At 35.5% G+C, this 23204-nt stretch overlaps 1 protein-coding gene across 2 annotated transcripts; it reads left to right on the top strand.

Annotated features, from left to right (window-relative positions):
* Window positions 1–206: 206 nt before the first annotated feature.
* On the top strand, window positions 207–22672 carry EREG (epiregulin). Of its 2 annotated transcripts, none has more exons than XM_063425300.1 (5): window positions 207–601; window positions 18270–18359; window positions 18963–19086; window positions 20656–20802; window positions 21844–22672. In XM_063425300.1, exons 1-5 carry the CDS (start codon window positions 562–564, stop codon window positions 21908–21910), a joined length of 468 nt encoding a protein of 155 aa, XP_063281370.1. In that variant the 5' UTR covers window positions 207–561; the 3' UTR covers window positions 21911–22672. The 2 variants fall into 2 exon arrangements, with proteins under 2 accessions (XP_063281370.1, XP_063281369.1); XM_063425299.1 differs by having other exon boundaries at window positions 18258–18359.
* The last annotated feature ends 532 nt before the right edge of the window (window positions 22673–23204 follow it).

The raw sequence follows: 23204 nt of genomic DNA, 5'->3' as shown, positions 1-23204 counted from the left end.
GACAGGTAGACAGGAGTCGGGTGGGAAACGGTTAAACAGATAGTGGGGTTTGGGTGAGGCTTTTGTCGTAAGACTGGGTGTGAGGGGAAGTTTGAAGAAGCACAGAGGAAAAAAAAAAAAATTGAGCACTTGTTGCAAGTTTCCCCCACGCAGCCACTAGACAATTTTATCACCCTTATTGGAATGACTTCCGCTGGTGGGTTAACAAGACCAAAATTTTAAGAAAAAGAAAAAAAAACTCCTCCTCTCATCCTATTTACGTCGAACATTCATTTGGAGCCAAACCAGTAATGTGGAAGGACTGGTTATATAAATGACGCGAAGTCTCAGAGGTCACAGCAGAGCTGAATAGCATTCCTTCCTAACAGGGAAACCTGCCTGAACGCTGATCCTTATTAAGCACTCTCTGAAGTGTGTAATAGGCTCTCTCCCAGAATCTCTGCAAGTCCTCTCCAAGTGTGGAAGAGGAGGCTCAGTGTGACTGACAGCATTGCCCCAGAGAATTGAAGATCAAGGACTTCCACTGGGAATCTCCTCCAAACTCCCCTTTACTGCTTCGTCATGAATTGGAGTACTAAGTCTAGTTTACTGACACTTTTCAGTAAGTATATGTACAGTTGTATTTCTTTTTATAATGCTCACATGTGAATGTTAACTTTTTTTTTTTTTTTATGTATTTACTTGACAAGTTAGCTTTATTTTTAAATGTATTCTTTTCAAATGATTTTTAATTGAACAGCTTTTAAAAAACATTTCAAACAATATATAACATCAATGTAATAATAAACAGTAGGATTATGAAGAAAATAATATAAAAAAAGGAGATGGGAAAATAATAATGAGAAGTAGAGGATTCCGTCTGTAGTTAGATAGAATGTAATAAGCAAATTCGGAGTGCTACAAATAATATATTTTCAATGCTAACCTGGTTCTATGCTTTTTTTCTGTCTGATCTGAAAAAGAAATATAAAATGTGTAATTATATATCTCTGTTATCATCTGATCTATTTGTTCATTCATACATAATATGCTCATATGCAACGTGCCTATTGTGGAGTGTGCATCAGTCTGACTTAATGTAATCTATTCACTAAACAGTTAACAAAATGACCTGCAAAATATAAGGGAAACTAGCTATATAAAAAAAAACACAATAATTCATCAATACTTTTCATATTGTTAGTATTTTCTTTTTTTCTTTTTAATGTTTTGTGTCGGTTTTCTGTACTTTGAAGTGATTACTGATTTCAAAATCGAATCACAACATTTAAGCAAAAAATGCTGATTGTTAAACATTCTTCAACACATCAGCAGTCACACCTCGGCTGTTTTAGCATAGGTTTTGCAATTCAGTTTTCAGTCATGTATTAAGTACAATTTGCTGTTTAGTGAGTAAACCAAAAAAGTACAATTTAGGTTAAAGGGACACTAGATGTGGTCTGGATGCAATGTCCCTGATCCCCCCTATTCCTGCAATGTAAAACATTCCAGTTTTAAAGAAACTAATACTGCCTCTAGTGGCTGTCTACCAGATAGCCATTAGAGGCGCTTCATAAAGTTTCATGGAGTTTGACGCTTTAAATGAGGACGTCCAGCGTCTTCGAAAACCCCATAGGAAAGCAGTGAGACAATGCTTTCTTATGGGGAAGGCCTAATGTGTTGCACTCACCATGCATGCACATAAGGTCCCACCAGCTGCTGATGTCAACGGAGGAAAAAGCCAGACCCAGCGCCAGGGAACCTCGGTGCTGGAATCAGGTAAGTGACTGAAAGGTTTTTGTTTTTTTAACCCTTTCGTGGCCAATGGGAGACACAAGGTCAGTGGGACACTTTAGTGTCAGGCATGCATCTTTGTATTCATAACACTAAAGTCTTCCTTTAATATGTTGATTAGGTATAACTTGCAGAGATTCAAATTAACATGTTGAAGTTTCGAGGTCAGTACATGCTTAATGGTGATCTATTACTTGCTATTTTTATTTCAAGCTGCTTTTAATAGCACATAATAGCAAGTCATTGGCTGTCAATCCAGTGCTACTGACACCTAACCCATTTACGGGACAAGGTTTGCCTATGATGAAATATAGTGTAAAAGGCTCATAACAAGACTGATACATCAAAGGAGGATTTACAGAGCAGTGAAACGGCAAAGACATATAAAAAGGGTATTTAGCAGAGCATTCTTTTAATGAATGCTGATACATTAACTCCATATAAAAGTTTTGAAATGTTGACTCTTCCACTATTTCACCTTTTGGTAACTATTTTACACTTCAGAACCCTAAAGCACTTTAGCTTGCTAAAATGTTTTATGTGTGCAGAGCGTGTCCTTTTTACTTTATAAAAAGTGTAGCTTTCAATCGAAATTGGCACTTTCATAAATGAACCATGTACCACCTCTCTGACTTTGAAGCAGACAATAGGTCATGTTACTTCCTGGTTGTTTTGCTTAGTGGAGGCAGACAATTGCCCAGAGCACCAGACTTTTAAAGAATTCTGATTGAGCTGCCATTGACAATCCTGTAATTGGACAGCCACATCAACACAGGGCTTGCAAAGGCTTCTGAGAAAAGATTTACAGGGTTTTTCAAGCTGGTTTTAGATATAACCCCAAGACAAAAAATTCAGAATTAAATGCATGCACGTTTTCATTTGGGGTATAGCTACTACACAGTGATGTATTTATTTACTTGTTTATTCATTTTATGGAGTGTCCCATAAAACACAGTTATATATAATTAAATATTGCACCATTCTGGTATCAAGTGCAAAATGTACCACAGTCACCATGGAAACCTAAAGAATATTGCCGCTCACCATTAGAACATTACCCTAGGATTTATGGTTATGCATAACTTCCGTAAATAATGATTATTCAAAACACTTTTGTAGAATTACTTGCATTCTCTATTATTCACATCAGACATTTACATTTCCTCAACGCTGAATTGGGCAGAGAGCATCAAAGAAGTGACAGATCTGAGGTGAAAAAAAAAGAAGAGTTATCCACTAAGGTATTTACTAGGAGTTCCTTAGTGGTAACTCAGTGGTTGAACTCATTGGGTTCCAAAGTTGCATTTCAGTAGTTTAATGCAAATTGCAGTTGTTGTCTCTCAGAGTAGCAAACGTAAATTAGATTTGAGTGCAGTGTGTTTAGTGAGCGCATTCGGATCACACTTGGAGTAGAGCCATTGTTGCAGTCGTTTATGTATTATCAAAAATTAACAGGGTGATTTGGGAATTTACAGAGAGTCTAGATGTACACGAGTGGAAAGAACTCAAGCTGTACTAACATTACACCCATTTCTCAACATGTTCTGGGACCTATGTTGTGTCTTTAAACATAAGATATTGAGAATTTGTGCAACATCTTTAACAACTGCACCTAATCATTGATGGGTTTTTAGTTACTAGTAGTTTTACCTGTTTGATCAGGTGCAGTCGAAAAAAATACAAAACTAGATCCAGGAAAAAGAATGACATGAAATAGACACAGGATATCTGAAATGTGTGAGCTGAACGCAGAATATTTCTTGCGCAACTTCTGCTATTCCGCATGCAACCTGTTCAAATTGCTCTTGAGCGTAATAGCATGTCTTAGTTTAGGTAGCTTTGTCTGTGTTCTCAAGATGTTCACAGCAAATTCCCACCCTATAAATCTCGAAATGTGATTCCGGTATGTCAGTATAGGCAATGTCATTGTCATTACACGTCTTCAGTGTATATGTATGTGACATACATGTGTTCATCGCAAGTAATCAGAGGAGTAGGCTGCAGAAGATCAGTGTTATCCACAAATGCAGTCTTTACAAATGCACCCATGGCATGACAAGTCCACTTTGAATGGACAATCTAAGCACCAAACCACCGCATTGTAATGTAGTAGTTGTGGTGCATAGATACAGTCCATTTTCTCTACTAATGTAAAGCATCTGCATTTTTGTAAAACAGCTTGTTTAAGGGTCACTCTGAGCACAAAGCTATTATAACATTTCCTAAAGAACACATCACTAGTGGATGTGAGAATGAAATCCAGTTGTGGCACTTCCTCTGTAATACCTTCGAAAATCAAAGGTTCACATTAGATGTCATTGTGCACACCATACTAATGTAGATTGTCACTAATGCTTCTTGTAGACAAGCATGGTAATTAATGCTTCTCTTTGAGAAGCATTTGATTGGTGAAATAATGTGATTGGCATGCATGCACCAAAGTGAAATGTACAGAATTGATGACGAAGATCTCAGGGAAGGGAGTATAATGCTAAAAAAAAAGGAGCACACTAAAGTTAAACATATATATTTATTTTAAAAATGTGAGCGATCCTTTAATGTCAAAAGCAGGATTATGTATTTCGGCTGAAAACACAATGGGGGTTACGTAAAACATGAAAATATGGAGCTCAATTCTAAAAGTGGTGATGCAATCAGCAGGTTAATTCTGGCTTCCCTAGAGATTACTCCCTTTTAAAACTCTGGGTAATCTTTTGGAATGTTAACCTCCGAACAGTGCATGTAATAATGGGGTGTGTCGAAATATCAACTTTGAAATTATGTTTTGGTAATTTCCAAGCAATTTTATTACAGCTTGATTTATTTTAGAATCCTTTAGGGTTTTTTTTTTTAGACAAACTGCAAGTAGCATTATTCTAAGCCAGGTAGAAGCAAACTAAGAATGATGGTAATATCCTTCTAGGTTAGGTTAGGATAAGAGTGGATCATTTAGTTTGGTCTAGAACTGATGCCTGATATGGTTATTTAAAGGTTTATGCTAAATATTATAGGATATGGCTGGGTAGTTTGTTCATTAAAAATTATATAGATTGCTTCTACCATAATTTGTGGGAGATTGCAGTGGTATCTGCAGTCCTGGCACGTAGATTGACCCAAAGTGAGCAGTAAACATGTAAATGCCCACATATGGGTACACTCTCACATTAGGCTCATTGTATCTCCATATGCAATACTGGTGTGGTGACAGTGAACTCTACTGAGATTTGTTTTAAATAATATGCTCGTAAATCAGAACTTTGCCTTTTTATCATAGCTCTTAATTGAAAGGTTGTCAAATTATGTCTCGCATGCACACACATTACACCATACAGAGCCAATATACATACATAACATGTAAGAACTCAAACTGCTCGCACACATGCACAATAACACGCAAAGCCCATATACACACACAGACACACACAGACCCCACTAAGCGGCCGCAGCACCCATACATAACACAAGCAGCATATGGCAAGATGCACAGTCGTTAATCTAAAGTAAAGAAGACTGGCACAGTGCTGCTAATAGATTGCCTCATCTGTCCTATTGTATTTGTTCATCATGGCAAAGCATTGTATCCAATCCAAGGTCATATGAACAAATGTTGCTTGGATGTTGCAGCTCTTTAGTGGCTGTTAGTATGACAGTTTCTAGAGGTGTGTTTCACCTAGCCACTAGATGTGTGTTTAACCCTTTAAGGTAAACACTGCTGTTAATGCAAAACAGCAATGTTTTAACTTTAGAGGTTATAACTACAGGACCAGTGAACCCACACTACTTCATTGAGATGCCGTAGTCTGGGTGGCTTAATTGGCCCTTCAATTTTACAGCATAAGTCACCATAATAATTCTTCCTATATGCGGATTCTACTTTCCAATTTTTTGGGGATGGTTCATTTTCTTGCTGAACAGTTAGATTTTATTTGCTTTCAGTGTCAAATCAATTAACTTATCACTGCTTGGAAACTAAAGGGACTGCTTTGACTAATGGATTTTATTGTGGTAGCATGTTAATTTCATATAATCTGGGGCAGCACTTTTCAAACCGTATCCCACATAATGAAGAATTCACAAGTACCCTTAAATAAAGTTGACAAAGATCTACAGTTTAGTATCTTTATAGCATTAAACAATGTAATATCTAATGTGTAGTATAGTAAAGCCATCTTACTAGAGAACAAACAGAAGAACATATTTGGTGGAGCAATAATACAAAAGTAAGAAACATAATTTCTCTGTTGGGTTGTCAAGCATGCAAAGCATCTATTTCTAGGCTAATTGTACAGTATAATACAGTTTGCACTGAACCACTTACAGTATAATATCATTTCACTTTTTAGTTGTGTAAGCAATTGTCAAAACAGGGAGAACACTTTACTCCTTGCTTTTAAACGTAAGACTTACTTTTCCCACAGAAATCTCAAATTTGCAGTGATGTTGCTACTGCAAAGGATTCTGGGTGGGCATATGCAAATTAGTTTAACAAAGAATCACATATTTTGCCTAATTTTTCCATTTTAAACATGGATTGCTTGGAGTTTGTGTTTGCTGTATTTAACAGCTTTTAAACACAACTCATAAAGAGATGCACATATAGTGAACCACTCATGGACAGCGGTTTCGTGGTTAATGCAAGCAAGTAACCAACCAACCTCTTGCGGATGAGTTGCATTAACAACGAAACAGGTGTCCATGAGTGGTTTGCTGGCTTTGTATCGCTTCCTAAACAGCAATTTATATATATTCACCATAAATGGACAGCATAAGTTGGAGGTCTTTTAAAGGTTATTCTGGCATCTATTTACTAAACAGAGAGAGCAGATTTGAGTTAAAACTGCACTCAATATAGTGGTTATAATGTTATAACACCCACCCTCCATTGGGATGGTACCTACAGACCCAGAGAAAACCCAATATCTTTGAGTGGTTTGGTAAAATCCAAGGGAATAAATGGCACAGATTCTCAGTCAAGGTTGGACAGATTTGTGCATTACACTGCAGAGAGGTCTTGGGGCCCAAAAATGGTTTGCCAGAAAATCAACTGATTCATAACACCATAACTACTACATTGCGTGCCCCGTTAAATAACTTACTAAATGAAGGTTAAAATTTCAATTTGGAAATAAATCTCCACTATCTCCACTATTTTTGCCTACATTTTTCAACTGGAGTAACATATGAAACTTGCTGCATGCAGCCTTTCCAAGCAAATATTTTTCGAATATGAATAAAAAAAAATTATAATTGGTCTAACCACAACTTTATATATCGAGAGTAAAGAAATGTCTGTAATCTGATCTTTGTAAATTGCAGGTAGTTAAATGCCAGGACTCAGGAGTGCCCTATGTAGCTTGAATTCCACAGTACAATAAACCAGTACAACTGACTCTAAGTAACCACAAATGGAAATCAGGCTGAACTAAGACTATTTAACCCTTTCTTAGAAATGGAAACAGATTAATGTAAGTGATTATGCTAGTTTTACAAATAGAGAAGTGTTTGAGAGTTCCGAAAGGGGATAAATCACCATAAAAGCCAATGGAATGTGGTTTTCATAGTGATTAATTATACATTTTGGCCACTTTTCTATTAGTGAAACTTTTAAAGCTCTGCCAAATGATACGTTTAATTATATGTCTGGCTATATCATCCCTATTGTGGTGAATAATGACAGCTTGTATATTTCATTGCTAACCAAACCCTTATTATGAATAAGTTAAGCCAGTTTCTGTTTTCCTTGTTCGTTTTGTTATTCACATGCCAGTAAAAATCTTTTAAATTATGATGTGACATCATTTTCTTCTATTTGGAGAACTTGCCTAAATGACAGTGAGAGAGAAAACAACAAAAAAGTTAATTTAAAACCACATTGCAAAATTTAGGCTAGCATAGAATTTTTTTGAAAATTCTCCAACTTACCTATGATCACAGATTGGGTATTGTAGTCTGAAATAATAAAAAGGCTGTTTTTAGATCATTCCTGAGAAAACTCTAACTGGGTTATTCACTAAAGTGAGAATTCAAAGTGAATTTCAAATTTAAGGCCAAAATAGCAAAACTGAAAACATAGTTAAAGTAGAGATTTTTTCCAGTTCTGGCTTCTTTGACCTTAAATTTGAAATTCACTTTGAATTCACTTTGGACATTTTTACTTTAGTAATAATTATCATGTTTAATTAAAAAAAAAATAATAATAATCCCGTTTTCAATGTGTACGTTACATCTATGTATTTGAAGATGTTAGACCTTGGAGATTTTTCCCACTTTTTACTCTTCACCTTGGTAATATGTAAATGGTTGCATTTGTTAACAGACCTGCCTATGCAGTCCATCCCATGGGTTTAAAAATTAACTAATCCTGAGGCCTTTAAAACATTGCCCTTATAACCCTTAAATTCCAATACCATGGCGTGTCTTGCCAAATGTATTTTGCAAGACTGTTATTCAATCAATGATTGTCATTATATGCAAACTATTAAATACATGGTCCCTTGCTGACTTGTGTTATCTATGCAATAGCAATAGATTTTGGAACATATTGATCTCTCTATAAACATCTTCTATTTTACTCTAATTATGTGCAAAGGGATGACATATATAAAAATATATGAATATATAATTATCTTAGTGGTAAATTACACATTCATTGTGTTAGAATATCATTTTAGTAGATCTGACAAAGTTACTTCCTTTTCAGTGCTTAGGTTTCTACCAGCATGCTAATGTAATGGAAGTGTAACTTTATACCCCTCTTCATACCTGCACTCCCACCCACCCTGTATTATTTCTCCTGCTTAAAAATATTCCCCATGACAGCGAACTCCTCACCCTCGACTTGGACACAATAACTTCAGTGCCAGAACCGCATTACATCTGTTGACCTGGCAGAGGGCTAAACATGCTTGCTAGCGGACAAAGCTCAGCAACTACTCATGTGCTGTAGTCGCTGTGATAGAATGCAGGTAAACCACCTAGATGAGCATTCTCCTCCTCTCGCTTGTCAGTTAGTTCTCAACATTGGTGGCTATTTTGTAGGTGTATATCTATCTGCCAAGAATTGATTACATTTGCTTGCAATTCTATTACTATGATTGATAGATAAAATGGTATCATCTTTAATTAAATGCAAATGTATCTATGGCCATGTTAGGTACAGTTTAACATAGTGTGAACGCTCCCTTGTGCTCATTGCAATGGCATTTATAACCAAAGTATCTTTGAAGTTTTTTTTTGTATGTATTGTGATATCAATAATTGCACGCAAAGGCTGTACAAAGTACAACTAAGGGCTCATTAAAATCTGCCCTTAGAAATATATCTTATCTGTTACAGGTAGACTCAAAGCATGTTGGATTCACAAGGAAAATTTCAAACCTCGTAGTTCATTATTAACCCGACACCTTTCTATTCTAAGTCAAACTTAAATGAAGCAAACAATTCTGTTTCATCATATTTTCCTTTAGTGTTGCAATATTAAATCACCTAATATGATAGGTAATTGTTTGCAGATATAATTTTGAAGGGACATTGCAAAAGTAAAGCAATCTTATAACATCATAATAACATTTGAAAATCAAGTGGGCATTATATTTTCTTTGCAGTTTTACATTATACTTTGGATCACTATACCTTTCAGTTTATACCCACTAACACTCACAATATAATAAATTTTAATACCAAGTTTATTTCCAAGGCCAAGAATAATCGGTCATTCAAATTTGTAAAAGAACAGTGGCAATTAAATAATTAAAAATAGTGTCCCGTGGGGCGGAGCCAACTACCGAGCTGCTCAGACGCCATTTCTGACGGCTCTGATCTCGACTCTACAATCTCGTCTAAATCAGGAGTACCGACTCAAACTCCATCACCAAAGTCACATACCTCAACTCAGGAAGGTGCACTGCATCGATAGATGCCCTTCTTGGCGAAAAAGACGGTACCGAAGCGGAAACGCAAATCCGGGGCCTACCCCATACATACCCTGCCCGCCCTGGAGGCGCTCTTCGGCGGAGCCTACCAAGGCATCTTACACAGCCCGGACATTGGATCCTCTCCCAACCCAGGGACTCATATGCCTGCCATGGGACGACGTTCCCAGAAAGCTGGAACCCAGATGGAAGGGAGAGATATCGGGGCCATGCTCCAGCGGCCCACTAGGCCCAAACAGGCCTTGGAGGAACGCCAGCCCTCCCCAACACACACAGGACAGGCTGAGCAAGCAGAGGGTGGCAGCCTTTGTACAGCACCACCAGCACCCCCAGAGGGATCGCCACCAGCGACTAAGCATGACCTGCAAATCCTTTTACACGACTTCCACAAAATTCTCTCAAAGGAATTGGCAGGACTCACGGCAGACCTACAAAGCACAAAAGACAAAGTGCAGGCCATGGAGACTGACGTGGCAGAAGTCTCAACCAACCTGACTCATATACAAGACTCGGTACAAGAGCTCCAGAAATCACACCATAATATGGCCCTACACCTAAATGCCCTCGAAAACAGCCACAGACGCAACAACATAAAAGTAAGAGGCATCCCTATCAAGGTCACTGCGGAAGAGCTGCCGCATTACATAAGGCGATTACTAGCAACTATTTTACCTCCAGCGACAGCCCGCAAATTGGTAATCGACGGAATATACAGGGTCGCAGGTCCCCCACGAACATCACCACAAACCGCCAGGGACGTTATCCTGCGATGCACATCCTCCTCTGAAAAAGGACAAATCATGGCGGCACTGCGGGGCAAGACCCCACTATCTTTTGAGGACTCAAATCTTTCCTTTTACCAGGACTTAACAAGGGCCACCCTACAGTGGCGCCGATCACTCCACACAGTGACCCAACGATTACGAGCCGCCAACATAACCTACAGGTGGGGAGCACCGGGCTCACTACTGTCAACCCACAACGGGACTACCCATACACTGACCTCGATCACAGAAGCCTCATCCTTCCTGGAAATGCTGGGACTGACAACAGCAGACACACAAGTATCGGAGGGACGGGAGGAACCCGATGCCAGTGCTCCCTCGGCTTCCAGATCTGTCCTGACCCACCGCCCGGCCACTTGATAACAAAAACGTGACTGTTTTGCCTTGCTTTGTTTTGTTTTGTTTCCATGTTTATAAGTTAGACGTCATATTTACAAGCCTGTATGTTGCACAAAGTATCGCAAGTCCCACCCCCACCCTAGGTGACAAGGGACCTTACCTGAACTGCCCAAACTACCTGGGATCCCCCATAAGGGCGCCCAGACCTGCTTCGGCATCACCCACTGACCAGCCAATCACGAGATCACAACCCCCCCCCCCCCGTAAACCCCCTTGGTAAGGGGTACAACCAACACATTGACAGCTAGTAGCAGGGGACTGGACCACCAACGACACAATGACACAAACTCACTGTGACTCCAATCCTAGTCTCAGACCCGTAGTCCGAAGCTTAAACACCTTCCATGAGTACTGACATGCTCAAGTTAACTTGAATGACATCCAATTACCCTTTGACATGTCTTATCACATGCTGTAGATACATCAAAATACGTGCGGTATCACCGATAGAAAATAATATTGTTACACGATCTTTACCTATGTTACACAAATGTATGCCTGTTTTATCGCACCACTCTGCTGTTGTGGCAGGAGGGGTGCGCCTGTTTAAAATGCGCACGACTAAATAAAGAATTAAAAAAAAAAAAAAAATAGTGTCCCGTATTTAAAATCAAGACCTTTTCAGCATTTTATTTTTTATTCCTTGTGCATATTTTGGCAAAAAAACCCTTATTTCTTTAGCACCATAACCTATTTACACAAGCCGATACATCACAAGTCACAGTTTCTGTACCCTCATTCTCAATCTGTACCATTTCTCCAGGACCACAAACAGTGCCTGTTTTATCTAATATCTTGAAGATGAATCGACTAATTCTAGACAGTTGTTTTTTTAAAGATGCTTTGATCAGCATTATTCTGTATTATTTTCAGTGACGCAGCACATAATGAAACGTGCTAATTATCTGTCATTTCTAATGAAAGTTCTCCATTGTCCTTAAACATTGACACAGTGTCTGCTGTTAAGAAACACAAGTCACTAGAACATTTCAGCACCTAGCAATGTCATCACTGAGTATTTGTTCATAGATCTTAGAATTATATTGAGACCCAGTGATTGTAAGATTTGGCTTATCATTTTTGTTCAATAGAACTCCTTTTATTACTGTAATCCTCTGCTATTGTTATCACATTCTACATAACCACATAAATGTGTTTTGCATAACATTCCATTGCCGAATGACATTCCATTAAAGAGACTGTGTTCTCCAGTGACAAAGTCTATTCTAGGTGGAGCCAGTCTACAGCTCACTTGCTGCAATACATTTGCAAACTCGGTATAGTAAGTTAGTTTTGTCTGTCTTAGTAAAACATAGAAAACAAGAGTTAGATAGCTACAGATTGTTCCCTTTTAAACTTGTTCTATTCTTCATGTATACGTTAAATTATACACCAAGCTGCCATTCATTATTTTGCACTGTGCAATTGACAGGGAATTCTTATTTTATTAATAATACATTAAATACTTAATCATTTTTCTCCGGTGTCAGATTTCTTGGTTTTATTTTGTGTCACCCTTTTAATAGCATGCAGTACTGTTTTACCCTGTGGATGTCAGCTGTGTAACAAGTATCAGGGTTAAACCATCACTTTACCTTATTTTTTCTTTTGTTTTGGAAGACACCCTGTAAAAGTGTCTTTATTGGTGTGTTATTAAAGACATTGATTAATTTTGATACAGGTGGTGTAATTATCATACCTACACTATTTCTACATGTTCAGCACATTTCCCGAGGCATTCATTCACAAGTCATGTCATGTAGTAAGTTACAGAAGCATTTGTTAATCAGTGGAACATTTCACTTGAATTTGATGTTGTCATAATGGGACATCTAGAGATTCATTCTTATTTCTCAATGATGGTTATACATACAAGTATAGTGATTATTTGGCTCTTTTGATGTGATGAAATACTATTTTTTATTTATTTTATTGTACTTGTAATAAAAAAGGTAGGGGTTACAAATCAAAAATGTACTTATATACGGTTTAAGTTAATCAATATCTCCCTGAAAGCTTCATCCCTATGATTTATTATATCATAATCTTCCAAAATCTATATACAAGGATGCCTTGGGCACAATTACAAATAATTGCCTTATGATTTCTTAGACGCTGTAATGTGCTGACAGGTCACCTCCATTGAAAACAGAAAACTGGGTTTGGTGTGCAATTCAGGCTCAACCTTTAACTGTCCCATTGACAAGAAGGTGATGACGCTGCATTCACTGCTACAGAGACACAAGGCATAATCTAAAACAGAGTTCTCTAATTGTTAACTGCAGCGTTGACAGATTCCCATCATATTACACGTCAATTTAAAAGAACTCTTCTTGAGATAATCCATAGAATAAATGTATCTACGTGTGTAATCCCAGATTAAAGCATAATGCGGACATTTCACTTAACTAGTTGCAAAAATTTTATATTTTAGATCATTACCATAAACAGTGTTTGCAAGCTACATTAATACAAATTATATTCATCTACTTTTTTTGATAAAAACACGTTTATTAAAAAAAATATATATTTTATATGATCTGCAGAAACAATTTGGAATTTGAATAATGTATAAAACAAGTTGTAATTTTTGTTAGCACTGTTGAATGATCCAGTATATGGTAAATGTGAAAAGTATACGTTAGCTGACGTTGATATGGCTGAATTAAATTTAGAAAAAGCAGAGTGGCTCCCAAGGTCCTGCAACCTCAAAATACAACATGATGCACATATTTCATCTTCTTAACGTTAATTTGTACATTGTATTGCCAATCATGCAAAGCCCAGTAATGGATGCAGAGTGTCCATTATTTTAAATCCTCTAGCTACTACAGAGTGTCCATCAAATAAAAATCTATTGTAGAGTAATACAAATAGACCCCTTGTATACTGCAGCAGAGTGTGTGTCATTTTAAACTCCGTACTTGTATAGAGTGCCCCTCATCGTAAATATACTTAACCCCTTAAGGACCAAACTTCTGGAATAAAAGGGAATCATGACATGTCACACATGTCATGTGTCCTTAAGGGGTTAAAGGGACACAATAGTCACCAGAACAACTACAGCTTATTTAATTTGTTCTGGTGAGTAGAATCATTCCCTTCAGGCTTTTTTGCTGTAAACACTGTATTTTCAGAGAAAATGCAGTGTTTACATTACAGCCTAGTGATAACTTGACTGGCCACTCCTCAGATAGCTGTTTGAGATCCTTCCTGGGTCATGGCTGCCTAAAATGCATCCAAACATTCAGTGTCTCCTCCCTCTGCATGCAGACACTGAACTTTCCTCATAGAGATTCATTGATTCAATTCATCTCTATGAGGAGATGCTGATTGGCCAGGGCTGTGTCTGAATCATGCTGGCTCTGCCCCTGATCTCCCTCTTTGTCAGTCTCAGCCAATCCTATGGGGAAGCACTGTGATTGGATCAGGCCACCACTTCTGATGATGTCAGCAGACTGCTTGTTTTGTTTGAGGCAAACAGCATGCAGAGTTACAGCTTCTGGCTTGAATACAGAACGATTTTGCAATTTTTATGGAGGCATGAGGGACCCAGGGGGCCTAGATAGTGGTTTTAACACTATATGCTCAGGAATACATGTTTGTGTTCCTGACCCTATAGTGATCCTTTAATTAAAACAGTGTACTGATTCACTCTGAATCTTTGTATATGCAACATTGTAAAATATCCCTTGGATATTATCAATTACAAGTAGAGATTTTATAAAAAGTGTATTTCGTTATGTTCTCATATTCTGTCATTTTAGTCACCTTCATCTAAAGTGTTTTTGATATTTTTAGGTTCAAAGGGGCACTCAAAGCACCATAACCATTCCAATGCAGTGAAGTGGTTGTGGTGCAAACAGTCTATGGGTGCATCCTCCAGTTTTTCTGTGAATCTCTTTATCCGCTTTGATAATGTGACATTTATACTTCTAAAGCACATCATATTTGTTTGAAAATGCATTTGGTGTATGGAATAGTAGGTAAGGGAAACCTTTACTTTAAATGTAATCCATACACAAACAAACTATTGATAAATGCCTTACGCTAGTTACTATGGAGAGTATTGTTATTGCTTACAATGTGTGGAGCCAATATTTTCTTTGGGCTAAATAGATCAAGGCTTTAGCTCTCTGGATATATTTTACCAATTCAGTTTTCAAACATAGGCATACATTTTCAAGGTAATTGTAACAGCAACTCATAACAATTTGTCCCAAGTCATAATGAATGCTTACCTTAAACACATATAGTTTGTTTACATACATACCATATTTGAATTCTACTACAAAACTAAAAGGTACCTAGGCCTCAACAAATATCAAGGCTTTTGCATTGTGGTCCGTTAACTCAAAAGGTGCCTATTACCTTTCCATGGGGGTTTAATAAGAAAATGTAATTTAGAACAAGATTAAAGTGTGTTATAAACACAGGCAGATTTATAAACATATTTTCTCTAATTTATAAACCTTTTACTTACATACCAAATCACTAAAAAGTGGTACGTTATGAATGTTTTTTTTTTTTTTTTTATTTACCTTTATAGCAATATTCACCCCAATAAATGCCTTAATAGTGTTTAATGAAGTGAGGAACACGGTTCTGTCACTCCGAGAGAAATTGCAATCCCACTTTACATATGATAAAATTTATTTTAAGCATTATATTATGGTACTATGTGGTTTAACAGTTCTCTTAAAGCAATTAAGAGTTGTAATGTGACCCCCCTTTTAAACAACCCTTAATGGGCAAGAAGGGCAATTTATTATTTACAAAACAAGATCTCTACATAGGGAATGTGAAGAATTTCAATTGCTGAAAACAAACTTATGCATTTATTCGCCTTGCAGTCAATAACCAACAAGCTAAAACATACACCAAATAGTTTTGTGAGTTTTGTGTGGGGGAGAGGGTGGTATCAAATACATTTCGAATGACACATCGTGATTTAAATTCAGAGTACTAAATTATTCATCGTTGTTTTTCATGTTACCACTAGGAGGGGCAAGCTGCTACCCTTTCTGTCAACATTTAAAAATAAATAAATCATTTTAAACATAAACTCAAGTGTCTCATTAAATTCAGCAAGGAATTGGCAAATTATATGAAATAACAGAATTAGCATTGTGTATGTATTCTAGAATGAATTCTAGAATGCACATTATGCACAATCTTAGAATCATTTTATTTCTTTTCAGTAGTTTTTAAAGCAAATATTTCATATAGTGAGGACTATATAAGATATTTTTGTTTTTGGTTGCAAAAGACGGTAAAATATAGAAACAAATGTCTGTTAGACTTACTAGTTAATATGTATATATATATATATATATATACTTTACTTATAATATTCTTCTGTTTTTTTGTTTTTTTTGTGGGGGTTGGAGTGTTCTTCTATTAATATCTTGCTGCTACATTCCATTCTACAAAATAGCTATGTTTAGGATACAACGGAATGTGGGTTTATTAAACAATACCTTTGCTGCATGTATATTTGAAATAATAGGATAAAATATTACTTACATTAATACATAAACAATACTTCTTAAACACATTTTTTTTATATTTTATAAACCTAAGTGGAATGAATTGACAGCAGAATGCTTAATCCAAAACTAAAGACTGCTCTTAGAAATCCAAGCAAGTTGCAAGTGTATTATTAAACTAACATTGTTAGTATTTAACTGAAAATCAAATATTTAGTTGTAGTTGTTCTGGTGACTATAGTGTCCCTTTAAAATAAACATGCCTCTCTAAAACAAATATCTTCGTAAAATAAAGGTCTTTGTCAATATTTTACAAATGCATGTATTATAAATTATTTTACATTCACATGCATGATTTTCAAGGCTTTTTGGGGGGTTTTGAGATCAGCACGGTTCGGTTCCTGTCTTTTCTCTTGTCTGCAAATCAGTAAATTTGCCAGGTATTGACAGGATTCGGCTGCAAATGCAGTCATCTTATTGATTATAATGAGATAATGTTCAGCATGCACTCTTACCATGCATATATTAAAACTGATGCATACATGCACTCTGGCATAATGTTCCACTTGTCACAAAGTTCACCCACTGAATCAACTACATCAGGGCTGACCAACGGGTAGATCCCCCGATGTTGTCGAACTACAACTCCCATGATGCTTTGTCATTCTAAATGCATTCTAAAGGCATGCAAAGCATCATGGGAGTTGTTGTTCCACAGCATCTTGGGATCTACCTGTTGGGCAGCCCTGAACTACATCATATGTAGCAGCATGATTGATACTGGAGCAGTATTTCTATGTGACATATTGTTCAACGTGCCTGTGTAATGAAGCACATGGTTGTTTGCAAAGTTATCAGAGAATATTTTTTGATTTTTTGATTTTCAACTTAATTAGCCTTTTTATTATAATAATAATAATAATTATTATTATTATTATTATTGGCATTTATATAGCACCAACTTATCCCACAGTACTTTGGAATATTATATACACATTCAAGTGAACATTGTGTAGATCACCAGCTGTGTTGTCTTTTAAATTCTTTGGAGTAGCTGTATAATTCTTTACATTTCTACCATTAAAGATTTTGTAGAGACATGTTTCCTTTTTGATATGATTTGTGTACTCCAATTAGAATTACTGTTCTATCAGATTGTGAAACTGATCCTTCCTTTCATTTTGTGCTTGATATGTTGGAATAGTAGAAACCTGACTTCGTCAATGGGTGGGTTATGGGTTCCAAGATTGTAAATGCTGACATGACACACCCACTGACTATCACTGTTTCATCAATCTGGGCAAATATTTAATTTACTTCCACATTATGGGTTGAAACCAAACTTCCGATCATAAAGTCAAAACTAATTTGCAAATAGTTACAGGACAGATGATGTACGGAGGTTTTATTTTTATGACTGCATCAAAAGCTAATCAACAGAACAGATGGTGATAGCTACGCTTGAAATAACTTTGAATACAGATCTTGTTTTTTTCATTTTTTTTCAAATATCTTTTTTAGTAAAAGAAAAATGACTTCCATCAGAGAATAAAATATCTCACTTTCATTCTAAATGTTTTAAATGTTTTTTATTTATATATTACATTATATCAGGGTTATCCAAACCCTTTCCCTCCAGAAGTTGCTGAACTGCAACTCCCATGATTCTTTGAATAAAATAGATAGCCAGAGAATCATAGTAGTTATAGATCAGCAATATCCGGACAGCCAGAGTTTGGAGAATCCTGCATTAGATAATAATATAATAGCTTATGATAATGATAAAGTAGTAAAACATATAAGTTCATAATGTAAGGTAGGTTTTAAAATTAACGTTAAGTGTGTATCTATCAGTATTAATAATTTTTGTTTTTTTTTAGTTTATTTTACAGGTTTTTTCCTGCTACAAGCAGTTTGTGGAACTACTGTGGTGCCTTTATGTAATTCTGATGGATCTTTGGAGAACTGCACAACCGCTATGAGTAAGATAGAGTTATATATCTTTGTTAATGATATGCTACATTACCACTTGTAGTACATATTACTTGCCCTCCTAATAATTTTATATGAGCCAACAGGGCATAATATGTGCATATGGGTATTGGCACAAGTAGCAATTTAAGGAAAATAATTACATTTACATTTGTAAAAAACTGATAATAAAGGTAATATGTAATCCACTTTATTCAGTGCAAGATGTGGAATTCTGAATCATAACAATAACTATAAAATCTATTGTGATGTTCTTGCTGATTGATGTTCTTTTTGAATCAATGTGTTCTGTTCTAACATGTTCTGTTCTGAAACATGTTGTAAATACTAAAAATGGACCAATCACCATGGAAACTAGTGGAATCAGCAAGCGGTTTCCATTGGTAATTCCTTACCTTTTACATGTTTGCATTACTTTCTAGAACAATTTGATAACTATTCTTCAGTGTACTGTTTTGTTAGGTTTTCACTTTGCATTATAATGCTTTTTTTCTTTAACTATACAATACATATAATACATGATTTGAATTAAAACTCTAACTATAAAATCATAAAAATTGTGACTAATGTGTGTACTTTTTCTTGTATTTTAGTAAAAACAAACAGCAGTCCACGTGCAGTAGCAGCAAGAGTAGGAGCATGTGTAGGAGAAATGGAAAAGTTTTGCTGGAATGGCCAGTGCATGTACTTTATCGATCTAGACGAACATTATTGCCGGTAAGAATAAGAAACGTATGTGACCCTCTATCTACCATCCGGAAATATACATCCAAACTTTAACATCTTTGATGTCTTCATAAAACTCTCCTTCAAGAATACTATTCTAAAACAGAATACCCACACTCAAGTATCAAAATCAGGACTGCATTAAAAAACACTTAATCTAATGCAGCCATATGTTTTAAAAACAGTGATTTGCCTAAAAATGGTATTGTTTCTTGTTTTTTTAATTCGCAATCTCACTAGAGGCCTCAGACTAAGATAAGCAAGAATAAGTGCATAGTAGCAGGTGAAATTGCAAAAAATGTTGAGTGACATGCCTGTGATGGTTCTATGTAACTAAAGTACACTTAAAGGGACACTGTGGTCTTTAAAACAACTTTCACTTAATGAAAGGCCGTTTTGGTGTATAGATCATATGCCTGCAGTCTTACTGCTCAGTTCTCTTGTCATTTAGGAGTTAAATCACTTTGTTTATGCAACTACAGTCACATCTCCCTGTATGTGACTTACACAGCCTTCCTAAACATTTCCTGTAAAGAGTCATCTAATTTTTACACTTCCTGTATTACAAATTCTGTTTAATTTATATTTTCTCATATCTTGCTCTGTTAATAGCTTGCTAGACCTCGCAGGAGCCTCCTGTATGTAATTAAAATGTAATTTATAGAGCAGGAGATAATAACTTTCAAAGTAAGTTACATTTGATTGAAGCAATTTTGTTTTCATTCAGGCTGTGTCCATCATAGCCAGGGGAGGTGTGACTAGGCTGCATAAACAGAAAAACGTGATTCAACTTCTAAATGGCAGTAAATTGAGCAGTGAGATTTTAGAGGCATGAACTATACACCAAAACTGCTTTACTAGGTTAAAGTTGTTTTGGTGACTACGGTATTCCTTTAACCCCTTAAGGACACATGACATGTGTGACATGTCATGATTCCCTTTTATTCCAGAAGATTGGTCCTTAAGGGGTTAAAGGGCTACTAAAAGTACCATGACCACTTCAGTTTTTTGAAGTGGTCATAGTGTCTGGAGTCTGTAAATGCAGCATTTTGCTTTGAAATGTCTCACATAACAAGTTTAACCCATTGGCTCCTGGAGATGTAACTCTACCTCTGGAAGCTTTATGAGGTGTCATCACCCCAGAGCTTCAAACTGGCTAATGTCAATTCTGTGCAATTGTCTTTTTTTTTTTTTTTGCACAGTGTGCCATTTATTTGAGTAACCCTATAAGCACTTTCCAAAAATCTATATTCTTAGATTAAATAATGTACATTTCAGATTCTGGGAGCTATGCATTAAACAGTGAGTTGTGTAAATTTATAGTCAAAGCATCTAATTTTTGAAAATGTCATAAGTGTAGATGAAGAGAAATTCCAAACTGTGTGATATTTCAAAATATATGTGATTGTACAAAATACTTAGTTGGTATGTAATTGCCTAGAATGCCAATACAGAGTTATTACGTTTTTCAGTAAAAGAAATAAAAAAAGAAGAGAAAATTAGAGTAGTTATCATTTTATCTGTACATAAAATAACACGTGCAATTCTCTTCCACTTTAGGTGTGATAAAGGTTATACTGGCACACGCTGTACCCACTCAGAACTTGTCCATCAGCCACTAAGTGAAGAATATTTGGCTCTCACAATCTTTTTAACAGTAATGCTTCTTTTAGCAGTTGCTGTGGCAGCATTTTTTGCATATAAATGGTATGTATTTATTATCTCACTGTACTTATCAATTAAATTATAATAGGTAGGCTTATTCACTAAAGTGAGAATTGTGGGGAGATCAAAATATCCGAACTTGGACAATTCTCCAAGTCAGCTTTACTTCCAGAGTGGCTACTTTGGCCTTAAATGTAAGGTTCACTTTGAATGCACTTTGAATTTCTGACAGTTCTTGTTTTAGTAAATAATTTACATTTAGTGGATAATCATTTTTTTTTTTTTTTTTTTTGCTTTAACTCCAACATCAACAGCTATGGTCACAGCTTGACTATTTTACCCTTTATCTACTTTTTTTTTCTATTTTGCCCTTTATTTGTAACTTATTTGTAATTAAATTTGCTAAATTTCCGAGTTTAGTGATCATATCCATTCAAAAATTCACTTTTGTGTTTTGCCAGAAGAAGACATTGATATCAGTCATTCTCTAATTTAGACCTTGATTTGATATTTTTGGATAAGCTTTTGAAATTATGTAATATTTTTAGATAAGCTTTTGAAATTATTTTTATTCAAAATATTAAGATATCAAAACGTATATCACATAAAAAGTTATCAATATATATATATAAAAAAACATGCTATAATAAAGTAGTTTTTTAAAATTTGAAATTATTTTAAATGTTTATTGAAAAATATATTAAATCATTTGAAAAGCTTATCCCAAAAAAATATTAAATCAAGGCCCTTATTGGGATAGCACTGGGGTAATATTTTTCTACAAAACTTCATTTATTTTTATTGTGAATGAATGAATCTTTAATAAATTGCCTAAACTATATTCTAGTTAAAATATTAATATTTCTGTTTTTACAGACATGTATTTAATAGTTTAATGCATCTGATGGTTGGGTGGATCGGTGAGTGGTTGGGTGGATGAATGCATGGGTGGGTGGTTAGATATTTTTGCATTTCTTTTTCTGAGTGTGAAATGATAACTTTGTTAAATGTGTACAGTTTAAGCAATGCATATCTAAATGTCGAGCTCTTTTTTTAATAGTATTTCCTTAATTTGTATTTTAGGTATAAAAATAAGAAACTAAGGCAGCCAATCAAGGAATACAAAGAAGTCAATACACAAAATATATAGGGATGCTACCTTCAAACCTTCAATCAAAAGAAAATGAAAAAAAAAATCAAAAGTGTTCACCCTCATTTGTAGTAGAGGTACAGAAACCTGGTTCCTCAAAAGTGTCTACAACTTCGAAAGAGAAAGGAAATAGCTCGGCTCTAGTATGCTTGTGTGGAAAAATCCTTCTATTTGTGCCCTTTCGCAGCAACTTTTAAACCTTAATATGATAATTTTTAAGACTGAGAAATACATTAGTAAGGTCAAAATATTGCTGTGAAAGGTAACAAATAAAACCTATTCTTGCACAACCCTGGAGTAGTGCTGGACATATTTTTTATTATTAATTTTTTTATTGTGCCTTCTATCTAACTCAAGGACTTTCAATTCCAGTCCTCATATTCAGAAGAACACAGCACGTTTTAAATATATTCTCACATGGACACATATGGATGGAAAATGGAGTAATAGAACATCTCCTATATGAAGATGAATTAAGAGCTGTGATTGTGGATTTATTGTCATCTATGTATGAAAGAATTTAAATTGAGATAATTTTTATTTTAAGTCTGATTTTTTTTTTTTTTTTTTTTACTTGCTCAATATTTATACCAAGTAATATTTCCAAAGGAGTAAACAAAGGTCAATTAATAGTGTTTTTTTCCTAATTAATGTTTAAACTATTTTGCATTGTTGTTATGTTGTTATGTTTGTTTTTCTGACCATAGTTACTGTACACATCTTTCCATGTGCAGATCAACTGTATGTAAATATTTTATAAAAAAACAACACCATTTTGTAACTTAAAAATTTATATTTTTTATTGAATATTTATGTTTTGTCTTATTTGTCTTTATAAATGTATTTAAGATTTTAGATTTCTTCCTAAAACTATAAATATGCATCTTCTGTTGCTGTATAAAATTTGATGCATCACAACTGGAGAAGGCTTAGAGAAAGTCAGTCATATGAGACCATTTGGGTTTGCGTATTTGCCAAATTCACTGTTCACAGAGTTATACTTGATTTGGTCCCCATTAATTTCAGCAAATTACTCAGTTACTCTGTGCTATGGGGGCTACGTTGCCAAACCTGAATTATCAACATTTAAGTTGAGCAACTTAAGTTGAGGTGAACTGTCAGTGTAATATGCATTGGATCATAGAGGGTCCAACATACTCGAGAAAAATTAGCTCAAGTAGTATGCATAGGTCAGCCTTTATTATGTATGCAAACACTATGATCATCTTGAGACATCTAAGTGAAAAAACATACTCAATTATAGAGCAAATGAGGAGACCATGATAAATAATGC

The sequence above is a fragment of the Pelobates fuscus genome, chromosome 6 (assembly GCF_036172605.1).
Source record: "Pelobates fuscus isolate aPelFus1 chromosome 6, aPelFus1.pri, whole genome shotgun sequence".
Classification (NCBI taxonomy): domain Eukaryota; kingdom Metazoa; phylum Chordata; class Amphibia; order Anura; family Pelobatidae; genus Pelobates; species Pelobates fuscus.
The sequence above is the reverse complement of the archived record's forward strand: the minus strand, read 5'-3'. Positions and strand labels throughout refer to the sequence as shown.

Bases quoted from the DNA above. Each gene is read 5' to 3' on its own strand.
- EREG (XM_063425299.1), top strand. From the start codon at position 562: ATGAATTGGAGTACTAAGTCTAGTTTACTGACACTTTTCA. The intron at 602-18,257 runs GTAAGTATATGT...GTTTTTTTTTAG, and splicing joins TAGTTTACTGACACTTTTCA to TTTATTTTACAGGTTTTTTC. The intron at 18,360-18,962 runs GTAAGATAGAGT...CTTGTATTTTAG, and splicing joins GAACTGCACAACCGCTATGA to TAAAAACAAACAGCAGTCCA.